Below are 17,225 nucleotides of genomic sequence, written 5' to 3' on the forward strand. Positions count from 1 at the left end.
TGAGGATTCATCGATCCCAATTGCCCGGCAAAATCCCTTCGCGGTTTATTGTAATTGTAGCGGTCCGACCGCGAATCCCTCCTCTCCTGAGAGATAACCTTGTCTTTTCCCTTGCCCTGCTGCTGATCTTCTTCAACCCTCTTATACTTCTCTATGCGGTCCATTAACTGACGCACGTTTGCAACCGGTTTGCCAGATAGAGACGCCCTCAAACCGTGATCAGTAGGGAGGCCGAGCTTGAATGTGCTGAGGGCCATTGCATCATTGTTACCTTCCACCTCATTGAACATTTCCCAGTACCTATCTGAGTATGCCTTCAAGGATTCACCTTCCCGCATGAATAAGGATAGCAGGGAAGAAACAGGTCTGACCGCTCTTCGGCATGTAACAAAACGGGAACCGAATGCCTGAGTGAGTTCTTTGAAGGAGTTGATGGAGCCTGCCTTCAAACCGTCAAACCACCTCATGGCCACAGGCCCTAGACTGGAAGGGAAAACCTTGCACATCAGGGCTTCGTCTCTGGCGTAGACAGCCATCCTTTGGTTAAAATGACTCACATGCTCCACGGGGTCAGTCTTACCATTATAGATGGTGAACGTTGGTTGGTTAAAACGCCGAGGGAGTCTAGCCCCCTCTATCCTGCGCGTGAAAGGCGACTCAGATATCTGGTTCAAAGCCCTGTTCATGGCATCGTTCTCCATGTCCTCGTGTGATGGACTTCTACGTTGTCTCTTACGATGGGATTCCTCCTCACAAGTGTAGGACTCGCTGGCTGGTGTTTTGGATTTGTGCTGATAAGAGACATCTCGCTCATCATCAAGATCATCCTCAATCATCGAGAAAGCCCGTTTCCTCTTTGCATGGCGCAGCTCTCTCTTTAGTTTTTCTATTTCCAGTTGCAAGTCGCGGTTCCCCTTTGCATGGGACATGTGAATTCCGCTCTGCGATTGGCCCTGGCTAAGGCGCACTGTGTGTACGCTACCCTCACGATTTTGCCTTCCCTCCAGGTTGGCGAAATGGTCCATGTGTTGGGACGCCCTGGATTCTGCTTGCTGTTCACCTTGTCCCGCCATCATCAACTGTTGTTTTCACTCTTGCACAAGCTCTCCCCACAGACGGCGCCAATTGTAGGGTCAGTTTTTGCGGCCCAAGCCCAAGGAGGTATGGATTTGGAACCCTCTGAGCCCAAAACAATAAATTTTGTAGAGAGTGGGCGAAAGGGCTAGGCAAATAATGAAAATGACAGTATTAAACAGCAACACCAATGAGAGAAGTTGAATTAATGTGCTCTCGGACTAATATGAGTACTCTGTCCGAAGAGAAGTTGTTCATTGATAATCAAGGGTTACAATTGCTGGAGCTACAACCATCTAAGGTACCCTTTCTCTCTCCTGTTTTTCGATCCCCTTCCATCAGAGGTACCCTTCCCTTATATAGCATTACCTTCTTACATCTCCTCCGTCCACTTGTTCATCATCCAGGCATCCACTCGAGTACATGTCCCATCATCCCACCTTTAGCCTTATGTGAGTGGCGGTAGCTGAGAAAGCACCGTTCAGGTGTCCTGTCCACATAAATGCGGCCAGAAAGGTAGGTACAGGGCATTAAATGTGGTGGTTGAAGTACGCCTCCTTGATATTCCCCTGTTGCTGTTATCTTCATGTGTGTTCGAGGTTCCTCTCCCTCCTTACACTTGTCAAATAGATCACTTGAACCTCCCATACTCGCGTTTGATCAAACCTCTTCGGATCCGAGGACTCATGACTGCTCGGACGTATGAGCATCTCCTCGGATGGTATACGTGTTCGTCTCCAGGCATCCCCCATTGGCGTGGGCTTCCGACTGAAGGCTTCATCTCCTCGGATGAAGAATGTTCCTCTTTTAGGGCCTTGGGCCGAATAAGCTGGGCTGGGTTTTTCTCCCCCCACATATAGTATTTATGATTTAGTGATGTAGAGTTACTTTCCAAAATTTGAGTTTGAATCTCCTTCTTCTTGTATAAATGAAAGTGACAAAAATATTAGGGTAAATTATTCTTGTGGTCCTTAAAATTTAGTGTAAGTTCATTTTTAGTCCCTTTCAAGTTTTAATTCCTAAAATTTTAAAAAGATAATCAAGCACATATTTAAGGAACTAAAAATGCTATATTTAAAGGAGCAAGAATGGAACCAATCCCATATTTAGGAAATCATAATAAATTTTTTCGTAAGTTTTAGTGATAGAAATTAATGATTTCTTCTTCTAAAATCTTAAGCAATACATAGGTAAATCTGAACTTTTTAAATTTACAAATTTATCCAAAATTCTAAAATCAAAGATATGATTTTCAAAAGAAAAAATAATTATGCCTAACATATTTAAATTTTCATCTTGCTCCTTTAAATATAGCATTTTTTTAAGCAATATATAGATAAAGCCAAACTTTTTAAATTTACAAACTTATCCCAAATTCTGAGATCAAATATATGATTTTTTTGAAAGAAAAAAATTATGCCAAATACATTTCAATTCCCATCTTGCTCCTTTACATTAGCATTTTTAAGGAGCTAAAAATGTTATATTTAAAGGAGCAAGAATGGAACCAATCCCATATTTAGGAAATCATAATAAATTTTTTCGTAAGTTTTAGTGATAGAAATTAATGATTTCTTCTTCTAAAATCTTAAGCAATACATAGGTAAATCTGAACTTTTTAAATTTACAAATTTATCCAAAATTCTAAAATCAAAGATATGATTTTCAAAAGAAAAAATAATTATGCCTAACATATTTAAATTTTCATCTTGCTCCTTTAAATATAGCATTTTTTTAAGCAATATATAGATAAAGCCAAACTTTTTAAATTTACAAACTTATCCCAAATTCTGAGATCAAATATATGATTTTTTTGAAAGAAAAAAATTATGCCAAATACATTTCAATTCCCATCTTGCTCCTTTACATTAGCATTTTTAAGGAGCTAAAAATGTTATATTTAAAGGAGCAAGAATGGAACCAATCCCATATTTAGGAAATCATAATAAATTTTTTCGTAAGTTTTAGTGATAGAAATTAATGATTTATTCTTCTAAAATCTTAAGCAATACATAGGTAAATCTGAACTTTTTAAATTTACAAATTTATCCAAAATTCTAAAATCAAAGATATGATTTTCAAAAGAAAAAATAATTATGCCTAACATATTTAAATTTCCATCTTGCTCCTTTAAATATAGCATTTTTTTAAGCAATATATAGATAAAGCCAAACTTTTTAAATTTACAAACTTATCCCAAATTCTGAGATCAAATATATGATTTTTTTGAAAGAAAAAAATTATGCCAAATACATTTCAATTCCCATCTTGCTCCTTTACATTAGCATTTTTAAGGAGCTAAAAATGTTATATTTAAAGGAGCAAGAATGGAACCAATCCCATATTTAGGAAATCATAATAAATTTTTTCGTAAGTTTTAGTGATAGAAATTAATGATTTATTCTTCTAAAATCTTAAGCAATACATAGGTAAATCTGAACTTTTTAAATTTACAAATTTATCCAAAATTCTAAAATCAAAGATATGATTTTCAAAAGAAAAAATAATTATGCCTAACATATTTAAATTTCCATCTTGCTCCTTTAAATATAGCATTTTTTTAAGCAATATATAGATAAAGCCAAACTTTTTAAATTTACAAACTTATCCCAAATTCTGAGATCAAATATATGATTTTTTTGAAAGAAAAAAATTATGCCAAATACATTTCAATTCCCATCTTGCTCCTTTACATTAGCATTTTTAAGGAGCTAAAAATGTTATATTTAAAGGAGCAAGATGGAACCAATTCCATATTTAGGAAATCAAAATAAATTTTTTTCGTAAGTTTCAATTGTAGAAATTATTTCTTCTTCTAAAATCTTAAGCAATATATAGGTAAATCCAAACTTTTTAAATTTACAAACTTATCTCAAAATTCTATGGTCAAAGATATGATTTTTCAAAAGAAAAAAATTATGCCAAACACATTTAAATTTCCATCTTGCTCCTTTACATTAGCATTTTTAACGAGCTAAAAAATGCTATATTTAGAGGAGCAAGATGGAACCAATCCCATATTTAGGAAATCAAAATAAAATTTTTTGTAAGTTTCAGCGATACAAATTATTTCTTCTTCTAAAATCTTAAGTAATACATAGGTAAATCCGAACTTCTTTAATTTACAAACTTATCCCAAATTCTAAGGTCAAAGATACGATTTTCAAAAGGAAAAAAATTATGCGAAACACATTTAAATTTCTCTCTTGCTCCTTTAAATATAGCATTTTTAAGGAGCTAATAATGCATATTTTGAGCAGCAAGATGAAACCAATCCCATATTTAGGAAATCAAAATATAAATTTTCATAAATTTAAGTGGCAGAAAGTATTTCTTCTTCTAAAATTTTAAGCAATATATAAGTAAATCCGAACTTTTTAAATTTATTTCAGAAGAAGAAAAGTCATGCCAAACACATTTAATTTTGCACTACGATATGATTTGAATCCATATCCAAACTCTGTCCGTGTCCGCGTCCGTATCGTATTTGGGATAGAAGCTTATCTAGCCATGCAATGTCGGTTCCATGGTCCAAATGATCAACAGCCGGAATTATGTGCCGTGTGTAAGCTAACAGTCACGTGGGACTATTTTAATGAGAAAAAATACTGCTAGTATTCAGTTCCACCACTCGTCTAACACCTCCTTACCAGACATTGACTCCTCTGTCTCACTTCGGCGCCCTACTTTCGAAGCTGTTATGACAGAGAAAGGAGAGGACCAGTGGATCACTTAAAATTATTCAGAGTCAGAGACAAAAGAAGGTTCTAGCCATAATCAACTCAAGCGTGATAACTACTAGGGACCTCAAGATGATCCCAACCCAAAAGTCTCAAAACCTTGAGGTGACTTGGGCCATAACTCTTAATTGCAATTCACTATCATATCAATCTTTCCAACCACACAAAAACAAACAAACAAATAAATATATAAAAGTCTTCTTTTTTTTTTTTCTTCTTCTTTACTTTATCTTGATACAAACTCTTTTTGTTTAATATTAATTTACAATTTACTAAAGGTTGTAAATTTTAAATTGATTACTTTCATTTAATTTAGTATTGACACTTTTTTTTATTATGCACTAATTATAATCTATATATAAAAAATAAAAATAAAAGCATTTGTGAAAATTTTATATCTCTATTATTGGTGGAATTAATAAACTAATACCAATTGCATTTCCTCTATATATATATATATATATAATTTTTATGAACAAAAAAGGGTCTTGTGCATGTGGTCACTAACCCTGCTCACTTAAACTTGAAATTAACATGGTGGGGGAGCATCTTTGGGTACATTAGAGTTATCCACATCATAACACAATAATTTTTTCGTTGAAACGTGTGACTTGAAGGAGCACACCCCTACAAGCATCACATGACGTTAGTTTGAAACTTTTTCCAACGCACCATGCTCCTAACGGACATATATTAAATTTTCATGGTCAGTGTTGTGGTTTCAATAATAATAATAATAATAACAATAAATTTCTTATTGGTATTCTTGTGAACAAAATGCAAAAACAGGGATGGAGAGAAAAAAAATATATCTACCTTTGTAGTTAAGAAGATATGTATTTATTTTGAGAAATATTATATCTACAACATTTTCACAATAAATTCTAAATGGTAGATAGTTAATGGCTATTTCGAGTGGGTAAAAAAGTAATTGAAGTAGTAGATTCAAATTAGAATTAATAACAACTAACCACCTAAGATTTGTTATAAAAATATTGTGAAAATGCTGTAGATGCATTATTTTGAATTTATTAAAAATTTTATATTTTGAGAATGTTTTGGACTTAATCTTTTAACTATAACAATTAACAAAGAGTAGTTTAGGACTACAAATTATTCCACAATTTTTTACTACAATTCTATCGTGGCAAATTGTAAGTGGTTAACTATCACTTACACATGGACCTACTATTTTTTTTTACCAATTACACTCTGTCACACCACAGTTATAATAAGAAGTTGTGAAAAATTATGTAATCTTAAACTTTTCCATTAACAAAGGATTTTTTGGTTTCATAATTATTGCTTCCAATTCATTCTTACAAAATTCTAATGATGACGTTGAGCAGACCCGTCAATTTTTATTTTTTTATTTTTTTTAATTTAAACCATTGTTGAATCATGATAATGACAAAACGATTGTTGAGTTTTATGACTCAATAACATTCTATACCATGACACCCATTATATCAAAATTTCCCTTTCATTCCATAAATTTCGTTTCTCAATCACTTTTCTCAAGATTTTTGTGTTCCTTACAGCACGTGGGAAAAGGAATTTGAATCCAAGATAACCTTGAATTCAAATTCCTTGCCCACTTATTATGAGCCAGAAAGAGAAAGAAAAAAAAAATCATGATAAGTGATTTAAAAACGTAACAAGGAATTAAAGGGAAAATTTTGATATTTTGGGTGGTATCACATTTCCACAATGTGAAAACAGGCGAAAAGGGCACAGCCTCGTAATGCTGACACGCGTACCACCATCACCATGCTTGTACTATTTAGTCTATTTTGCTATCTACTTCTGTAGAATTAGCAACTTGTCCGCCAGTTGGCGTCATGGGCTGCGGGCCCAAACCTAGATTCCATATCTGAAACCTTGTCTTTTCACTTCTCAAACATCGTATAATTAGTTTAATGCATGTTATTCTTCAATTTTAATTATTTCTTATCTTCTTCTCAAAATAATTTTTTTTTTTAAATTCTTTCTTATCTATTGGGATTTTTTTTTTTTTAAATTTAAAAATAGAAAAAGAAGATGAAAAAGAAAGTCTATATGTATTTATTCACAAGCAGATTAAGAACTTTATGAGTTATAAAGAAAAAAATATAAGAGTCTGTTTAATAAGAGGATTTAAATATAGTTTTTTTTTTTTTTTTTTTGCAAACTATAAAATGGTGGATCTCACGTTTGAATATATTATTTGGAAGATTTTCTCTAAATACAGTTTTCAGAAAATTGTATCCTATTTTTCTTGTTCAGACTAGGATTTTGCAAACAGTTAAGAAAGTGTTTTCGAGATATAGAAAATGTTTTTAATGGCATAATTGTAAATAAAATGAAAATAATGGACCCCACAGATTAGCCTAAATTCTTCTATCTCTAAAATTAAGGAGCTTATCTTTATCACAAAAAAAAAAAAAAAAAATCTCATGCTCCAAATTTGAAACTCATCATTATCCACAAAACAAAACAAAAAAAATAAAAAGCTTTATCCCCTTATCATCATAAAAAATAAAAAATAAAAAAAGTAATCTAAAAATTCTACACGTCACTTTTTGTAAACTTTCTTTAAAAAAAAAATCAAAAATAGAAATGGTCTCCCAAATATCATTTTTTTTTAGTATTTTGAAAATTGTTTTTAAAAGTGGGAGCCAAACACATATAATGTAAAAATTATTATATAACAACTAGTTTCAATTTCAATTTTTTTAAAATTGGTTTCATATTATTTTGAAAACAAAATTTCTCTTACCAAACAGAGCCTAAGAATGCACTTATTTACAAACAGTTCAAAAATTTTATGAGTTACAAAGAAAAAATTTAGACAAATAAAAAATACTCGTAACTATCACATATCTATTACTTTTTTTTTTTTAGGACATGCACTTAACTGCACATAATGTCAAAATTGTACTGTTGAAGAAAAAAAAAAATCTCATCGATTACTAATTAGCTATCACATGACTATAAGTATATAACATAACATTATGTCATTTTTCATATTGGAACATGCCAATGTTTGTCAGTTACTTAATCATGTGTGTATGATGGGTTAGATGGTGACTTTCGGCTAGTATCATTTTGTTTTGTCACCCAAAGTCTTCATTTTTTTACTTGATTGTGTGTAAAATATGTGAAACTAAGCACATTTTTGGACCTTTGGTTGAAACAAAAACAAAATTCTATTCCATCTCTGTCTCTCTTTGCTCAGTCGCTCTCTTCCAAGATTTTCGCTATCTCAACCATTTTCTAGAGAGGAAAACAAGTTACCATTTCAAGGGGAGAAGGACCATGATCATGTGTTATTTTAGTGACCGACAGAATTGTAAATGTGGGTTCAAGCCTACCTAACGAACACATCACCCAAAACACCACCACACATCCAAAAAGAGAGAGAGAGAGAGAGAGAGAGAGAGAGGACAAATTTGATTAAAAGAATTTGAAAACTCAAGTTCAAGATGAAATTAGAATGGGAACTAAAGGCAATTCAAGTAACATTGCAACTTATAAGGCATAACGCATATAGTTTGTGAACAAAGTCAAAGAAAGTATCTCTTAAAAGTTATATCTAATATTTGTATTATTTTTCTTGCAATGAACGAGTCTTGTACATCATGAAAATAAAATCAAGTATCAAACTTGGGTTAGGGGTGAGCAAAGCCAATCAAACCGACCCACTCATCCAAATGTGTCCCTTACCCATTTTATGTATCAAATTACCATTTCTCTATTTATTAGATTTCCTTATCAATTATCTCATTTTATAATTTCAACTCTCTCTCTCTCTCTCTCTCTCTCTCTCTTAACACACAATGAGAAAGAGAAAAGCTACTTTTTTTTTTTTTTTTTGATAAACTAAAAGAGAAGAGCTACTTGAATTTACGCAATACAGGTTCCACCTTTTTGGCAATTACCTAAGTCTCCATATAGATGAGGGTCCCATAATTTTGATCTTATATTACATTATTATATTGATCTAAAAATTTGAAATAAATTATATCACATACCTATTGATCTTTTTTGTCTTTTTGGAAAGTTTCAAAGCCTAGCTAAGTTGAAGAGACATTTTTACAAAATTTCCCCTTTATGGCTTTATCTCACTTAAAATAGTATTTCATCACCTTTAAAACATGAAATTTTTACGTATGTCCATCTAGCGTCTCTTCTTTCCTTATCTTTCAAAAAAATCAGTCTTGCAACCAATCATTATCAAACATATACTTTCTCTAAAAAATTTCTTCGAGTGGGCCTTGAGCTTTGGAGATGTGAATGTGGGCCTTCGGTTTCACCCTGGCTCCCCTTGGTCGATTATAGATAAATATCGTGGACTTATGATTGTGTCTTTGGATATGCAAATTCGCCCCTCTATTCTTAATTTCTTCATATTGGGGTCTTATATTTCAATGTAATTTTAGCTTCCATGAGTCGAAAAAAAAAACATCCCGTTTTAAATGGGAAGAGGTTCTAGTTGAGCGGTCATAGGCATCAGACTTGGCGCTTGCTTGACTTATAAATAAACTTGAAAACGGTATGATCCAAGTACTTGAAAATCATTAAAAGACGGGTAAGAGTTGTACACCTTTTCTATCAATTTGTTTAGTTGTCTAGATAAGATCTCTATGTATCAAATTTCTAGTAAAAACTGAACAAAAGTACACACATGGTAGTTTATACAAAAACATTTGGAATAAAAGCAAAAATACAGCACCATTCAAAATGCAATGTCTGCTGATTTACCTTTAGATCAGAACTAGTTCCATCATAAGCTAATCCTATGTTACATCGAATAGAACAAACAAGCTACTTGCTCTGGATGTGAAAATATGGAGGGCTGATTTGTCTCTCCAATCTCATCTCTTCTCTCTCCTTCCTACTATGCGCTTATCAACTTGCCCCTTTCAGGCGCGCAATCAGCTCATCCTGCACATGTAATTTCATGCATCAATGAAGACATGGTAGCATAACCATCAACCAGGGCATGCCATATGATGGGTTCACAACTGCCAATGGAACAAACACTATAAACAACCCATTCTTGCATCAAGATGAAATTTCAAGGGAGAATTCTAAGCTGGATTCAGACTAAATTGTATTAAAACTTGCCTTCTTTCCTTTAGGGGAAAGACCTTTTGACTTCAGAAGGGCACGAAGCCTCTCCACTGTGAAGTTCTGGAAGTCCCTATTAGATGCTTGACTGTTTGATCCTTCTGCAAGTCCAACAGACATAAAATTTATGATAAGAATGAATAATGAGACAATTAACTTAATATGGAATTCATATAACTTGCCAATATCAAAAGCCACACTGTGTTTTTTATGGTTATAGGGGTACACATATGCAAATCCACCATACATAGATGACCCAATAAAAGAGGCACCAGAGCTTACCTTGTCGAGAACCACCTTGACTATTGGCTCTCTTAGCTGAAGTTCTGCTGTCTGAAGGTCTTTCAGCAACCCTGAAATGATAAAATGAAGATAGGCGATCACACTAAAGACGATCGAATTTGCACACCAGTAACCAAGCATGAGTAAGTGATGCATTGTGATAATCACTAATGTCATTTACGCTCCGTTTGTTTTGACGTAAAATATTTGCAGGAAAACCGTGTTTGTTTTGCAGTAAAACATTTAGTCAAAAGTAAAATATTTTCAGTCAACTAAATCAATCTAAGCAAATTTGTGCAAAATATTTTACACTTAAAATTTTGGTAAAATATATTACAATTTCTCTCTAACTCTCACCCGACAACTCTCAGGCTAGCTATTCATTCGCTTTCATGCTATCTCTTCCCTCCCTCTCAATTTTCTCTCCTTCTCAACCTGAACCTTCTCTCCCAAAACCTGGTGCCACCCACTGACCGGCGCAACCCAACAGCAGCACCACCCACCGACTGGAGCCACTCACCGACCGAAGCTGGCCACCAGCGGCGCCACCCACCTTTGGCACTACCACCGACTCCCATTCCTCCCTCCTCTTGTCTCTCTCACGAAGTCCATCGGGTTGTTGGTGGCTGTTCCGATCTTGCTCTGATCTTGCTGGTGGCTGTTTTGATCTTGCTGCTGCTAGATTTGCTGGGTTGTTGGATTTTCATATTAGATTCTTTGTTTGTGGATTTTCTTTTCAGGTTTTTGATCTGGTTTTATGGGTGATTTAGCTTTTCTGATTTGGATTTATGGGTTGTTGATGGTTGTTTTTTGGGTGGTTGGTGATGATTTGGTATTTGATGGTTGTTTTTTTTGGAAGTTGGTGGCAGTTTTTTGAAGCTTTGGTGGTGGCTGGTGGTGGTTTTGATGGCTGTGTTTTGAATGGTTGGTGGTGATTTGGTGGTTGGTGGTGATTCTGATGGCTCTTGGGTGTTTGGGTAGATGGTGGTGGCTGATGGAAGGGGATTACAGTGGGTATATTTTTGCAATGGTTCGTGGTGGCTGGGTATGTGGTGGCTGGGGGTGGCCAAATTATATTTGCAATATTTAGGTCACAACACTTGCAAATATTTTACAGTAAAATATTTTACAAGTAAAATATTTACATGTAAAATATTTTACATTGGAAAAATATTTTTCATCGAAACGAACAGAGCGTTAATAGCAAAAGTGATTAGAAAAGTATAAAAAAATATCCTCAAAAAAATGGCACAGACATATCTGAAAATTTAAATAGGAAACACACACACAACATGAGTAACTTTTATCAAGACACAACAGATATTATTCATCTAAGAGAGGTGGTAGTAATACCTCTTTCTAGAAGCCTCACTTGAAGCTACACCCTTCACATCCTTTGAACTAGCTTCGCCCTTCTGTTTCCTAAGCATGAGTGATCTAATCAATATGTTTTGTTGGTTTGTTTTTATCTGTTGACCCTCTGTATGTCAAGAAAGTGAGTCAGAACTTTCACATCATGATAAAATCTATCTCAAAATGAAGTAAAATTATATTGACAGCCACTTTTTCAGAGAATCTAGATGTTGATGTGTCAAATGTGGATGAAAACAAGAGACAACAATCCAGAGGACCGTAATAAATTTTCAGCATATATTATTTTCTACTTCTTTCAATTTGTTTAAATAATTAAATAAATAAAAAGGCATGAAGAATATAGAAATAATATATGAGATCAAACATCATCTTGGTAACATGTTGTCTAAAATTTTCTGTAATTACGATTATTTATTTATTTTTGATGGTAAGTTACTAAAGCACCCTTTGGGTCTTGATCTCACAACCTCACCCTCCACCTTGCTCTTATAATGGGAGGAGTTGCTGATTGATCTAGAGTTTGTTGGCATGGAGATATAGATATAAGCAACTCTAGTTAGAGCATCCATTTCTTATTTCTCTTATCTCTAATATTGGTAGAACGAAATCTCCTCAAAATACCATTAATGATTTCTTATTTCAAACTTCTAAAATTTCATCACCAATGTAATGTGACATATAGAAAACATGGAGGAAGAAGAGACCTGGGGGTGCGGTGTCATGGTCACAAATATATACTCTCATCCCTCCCTGCACAAAACGTAAAGACAAGTTCAATGCTCCTGAAGCGAGAGTCTAATGGATTTAAGAGGAAAATTGTAGCAATGACCAAAATATGTACACATAAGAACCATACCAGAACAACAAGAAGTTATAAATAAAAAGACATGAATAATTGCAGAAACTGAAAGTACCATCATAATGCATTAACATTCAAATTTATTTATCTTATAATTAAGTGCGGGAAGTACTAAAAAACACATGATTTTACTTGAGAAACAAGCTAGTTCAAGTTCTACTTCTGAACTAACCATCAAATCAGAAACAGGACCTAGAGAGAGAAAATAATTATAAGATGTTCAGTTCTAGTGGCAAAAAGTAGACTTTAAAGACTCTACATTAAAAGGCTTTCTACTAATTCACACATTTGACGATTGGGCAAAACCAAGGCCAGATTCTTCTCCCAGCACCTCAACCATAACCTTATTTAAAATATACTCCTAATATTTAATTCCATAAAAAAGAATACCAAAAGCAACATCAGGTCCATGCATAACTACACCCCATAATCCCTTAGAGATCAGCAAACTCTTTAGGCAAGTGGCAACCCCTCCAAAGCCCTCTCTCTCTCTCTCTCTCTCTCTCTCTCGCTTGTAGCCCAGTCTCAAAATGAACTTAGTTGAAGGTTACCTTAATCAGTATTCAGAACCTAGGTGGGGAGTGCATTGAGAACTGGGCAAAATTTTGCAGATTCCTGAAGCAACTCCCCTTTAGTGCTATTGGAAATAGCTCAATTGACATGTATTGATTATACAGTATCCACTTTATAGATGTGAGAAGCTGGTCCTTAAGTCATATAACTTGTGAGCTTCACCGTTGGAATTATCAAGGGACAAGACTCTATTAGCATAGTTTACTTATTTTCATGAATGCACGGTGCTGCCACTTCTTCCCTTATTCTATTTCCCCTCTTCCTTCTAACACTGAAGTTCTAGATTTTGTGATATAATAGATTCTATAAAATTACTTCCCAACCTCTTATGATATTTGTCGCAAAATTTAATTGGAACTATAATTATGTTTTAACATCTGGGTGCTGCAGGCCCCATCTTTCTTAAGCAGAACAACTAATAAAGCTAGAAGCATAGAACAACCAAAAATATATAAAATTCTTACAAGTACCAAATCCAAAAAAATCCTAATAAAGAATGCATAGAAGTCTTAGGATCCAACCAATTCCCCAACTTCTTGAAAGCCTGCTCATATAGTCACACTGGGAAAGCAACTATGCAGCAAAAGAACCATGACTGACTGCGCAAGACGCATCTAAGCAAAACATGCTTTGGGAAAAGAAAAAAAAAATCATATTTACACCTTTCTTGATGGAGGTTCAATCGTGCAAGAATTGCATTCTTCAATAACAATCCCAATAAAAGAAACAAAATCAACTAATTGGCCTTAAGGCCTCAAGAAACCATAAAAAGAAGAAGTGAAGAAAGTAACCCTCTCTATTCTCTAATTCACCAAGAAGACTATATTCAATCTCTAACATCTCCATTACTCAAAAACCATATCCCATAGATAAAACACTTTTCAAAATCTTCAGTGAAGTTATACCAACAACAATGGCAGCAGAGTTCAATGCTTATTCTATAAAGTCAAAGCCCAATTCAATTCACAACCAGATCTTACTTAAACCAATTCCCATCAATTCACAAACATAGCCCGTATGCTCGCTCATTCTCGCAGACCCATACCTACCCAGTTCTCACAATTTGCACAACACACATTGAAATAACTTGCATTGTTTTCAACCTTCAAGTGTCCCAAAAGATAATCACTTCACCAAATCAAATGCTAAACAAAACAAAACTAAAAAAAAAAAAAAACCCAATTATCCCATAACTATACAAGTAACTAATTTCACACACAACCTAAGCAACAAAGTTCCCAAACAGATTTTTTTTTTCTTAACAAGCAACAAAATAAATAAAACTAACAGCAAAATTAAATCAAAACTAAACCCTAAACCCTCTAAGTAGTAAATGACTCTCTTTTTTAAATTTCTGGTGGCCCCATAGTACAAAAATTCTAAAATTTTCTCGGTTATACTTTCTCGGCAACCAAACAGAAATTTAGACCAAAATAAAAATAAATAAAAAATAAAAAAAATCTGAAGGGTTTAGAAGGTTTAAAGAGAGTGTTCACCGGATTGGAGGAGATGACGGTGGAGGAGAAGAGGCCACGGGAGGGAAGGCCGGCGAGGAATTCGGAAGCGCCAGGAGCCGTTGGATTCGAATCGGACGGCTGTGAGGTCGAGCCCTCCATAGGCGCCTGAAAAATGAAATTTAAGCCAAAAAAGAAAAGAAAAGAAAAATCTAATAGCAGAGAGAGAGAGAGAGAGGGTGAGTCCAAGTTTGTCCAAAGTGCTTATTATGGGACAAAATATTTGAGCACACGTCTTCTCCACTTCGCTATTTATACGGGAGTGGACTTTTTTTTATTTTTTATTTCCTCTTTAATAAAAAAAAAAAATGATTTTCACAATATTTTTATAATAATTTTAAAATTTTATAATAACATTTTAGTTATTAAGTTAAATTATAATATATTTATTGCCAATTCTCAAATTTTTTCTTTTCCATTTCAATTGTTTAACTTTAATCTATTTTTAATTTATACATTTTATCTATTATTCCATTCAATGTCATTTTAGTATAGAACTTAATCATGGAGACTGAATAGAGGTGGACAAAATGACTACATTGAAAATGAATGGAAATTAAAAAATAAAAATAAAAAAGCATAAAGAACTAAATTGAAAAAATGTCAAAGTTATGGAGTATAATTATAATTTAAGTATAAATTTTATCTTGGGCAAGTTTAAATAGTCTAAATTGAAAACATATTAAAGTTATGAATTTTAGTTTTAATTAATCATCCTATTTTATAAGATAATAGATTAATTATCTAAGAAACCTAATTATGTATTGAAATTTCCCAATGTACTCATGTACATTCTTGTTTTTAAGTTTAGACCAATTGGATGTTGATAGGTAATTATGTGATGAGGCTCTTTTTTATTTTGGGGATTTTCCACTCACATGTTGACCATTTATTGCAAAAAATAATACTCTTCCATGGTTCCACTCAAATCGTAAAGGTGTATAGAGTGAGTTATTGAAAATGAAATAAATGAATACATCAAACTAGCTCAACATGAACTTAATATGAACACAATAATATTGGTGGTAATGATTCCTCTTCAACATTTGACTTTAGAATTGTCAATGTAGAAGAGAAATGTACAATATCAAACCAATTTTTAGGAAAAACATGTGTGTGATATATTTAAATAGATATGGCGTGTACTAATTTTTAGGGGGAAAAAAGTGTTAAATGTGTGTAAGATATATCTAAATAAAGATAGTGTATGCTCATTTTTTGAAAAAAAGATGCGTCATTTTATTATAACTGATTATATAGAGGTGATAACTAAAAAGTACAAAATTTCCCCTCCTCTTTAAAACCCTAACGTGAGAGAAAGGTAGAGTAAAAAAAGTAGTTTTGTTTTATTTTTATTAAAAAAAAGAATAAGAAGTTGTATTATATTTGACTAATGTGAGAGAGAAGGGGAGGAAAAAAAAACTGTTTGAAACTATCTAAAAAAACATTGTTATATTTTCTTTTTAAAAAAGGTTTTATTTTTAAATTTGAATTTGACAAAGAAATGAGGGAGAAATGTGGTTAGAACTTTTTTTTTTTTTTTGGGAGAAGAGTCTAACCCTATTATTTAACCTTTCTAAATGGGTGAATTTGAAGACATTTTGAATATTTAAATTGAGGATCACAAACAAGAAAAATCTCTTAAATAGTAGTATAGAATCAATAGATAATCAAATATAGTTGTAGATTTCAATTAGCTCAACTAGTAAAGTCTCTGATGGTTGAATAAGAGATCTGATGTTTAATCCTCACCTACACCAAAACCAACTGGTGTCTTGGTCTGATAATAAATAACTATTACTGAGAGCAGCCACCATAGATTAAAATTATCTTTCAAAAAAAAGAAAAGATAATCAAATATAATTAACCTTAATTTTTAGAATTCATTTCATTCGTTAAATTTATGTGGCACTTGGTACGGGAGAATCCATATTACTCATAGCATCAAGATGACTAGGAATGTGATGTCTTACAATTTTGATGCCTAGATATGTAACTATTACTATGTTTGATTTAATTGAGAATCTAATAAGATTCCTAAGAATGTGAGATTATAATATTATTCTTAGGAATCTTAACTGAATTATTTATTTTTCTCATTCTATCCTTAGATTTGTAAATCCAATATAAGTCATTTTAAAAAAGAATCTTCCTCTAAATAAATAATGAAAAACAAAATATAAACTGTAAATTATGACAAATTCATTAAAACTGTAGTCTAACATTTCAAAATGCAATACAAAAATGACTATTTAAATTCTCAAATGCTTTATTCTTAATAATAATTTTTAAAAGAGCTTAATCAATAACAAAACAACCTAACAATGTTTAGGTCTATAAAACCATAGAAGTAGCAATAAAAATGAAAATAGAGTTCATCAAAAATGAAACAAATGCGATCTATTACATATATAATGTATTCACCCTTGCATTTGTGAGCACTTGAATAACAGAGTCATACCTAAACAAAACAAAACCAAGATCTGAGATAGGAATAGATACATTAACAAATTTCCATGAAATTAGATCCATTAATAATTTGTTGAGCAAAACACATACAACAATAAAAGTGAATACTTGGCAAAAATGGAGAATCCCCTTTCAAACTTTTTTTTTTTTCACATATGAAACATAAATAGAATTTTGTTAATGAATATATCAACAAAGTTTTCTATCCTATTTATGTTGTTTTGGTGG

The 17,225-nt window shown here is 32.8% G+C and overlaps 1 protein-coding gene across 2 annotated transcripts; it reads right to left on the bottom strand.

The window, feature by feature from the left end:
* Positions 1-9,436: 9,436 nt before the first annotated feature.
* On the bottom strand, positions 9,437-14,749 carry LOC112006277 (protein LOWER TEMPERATURE 1). 2 transcript variants are annotated; one of them, XM_024038562.2, is made up of 6 exons: positions 14,511-14,749; positions 12,287-12,332; positions 11,562-11,688; positions 10,209-10,279; positions 9,924-10,027; positions 9,437-9,740 (listed from the first exon to the last, which is right to left on the bottom strand). In XM_024038562.2, exons 1-6 carry the CDS (start codon positions 14,628-14,630, stop codon positions 9,705-9,707), a joined length of 504 nt encoding a protein of 167 aa, XP_023894330.1. In that variant the 5' UTR covers positions 14,631-14,749; the 3' UTR covers positions 9,437-9,704. The 2 variants fall into 2 exon arrangements, with proteins under 2 accessions (XP_023894330.1, XP_023894331.1); XM_024038563.2 differs by having other exon boundaries at positions 9,712-9,820.
* Positions 14,750-17,225: the final 2,476 nt, after the last annotated feature.

Source organism: Quercus suber, unplaced genomic scaffold (assembly GCF_002906115.3).
Source record: "Quercus suber isolate HL8 unplaced genomic scaffold, Cork oak 2.0 scaffold_784, whole genome shotgun sequence".
Lineage (NCBI taxonomy): Eukaryota > Viridiplantae > Streptophyta > Magnoliopsida > Fagales > Fagaceae > Quercus > Quercus suber.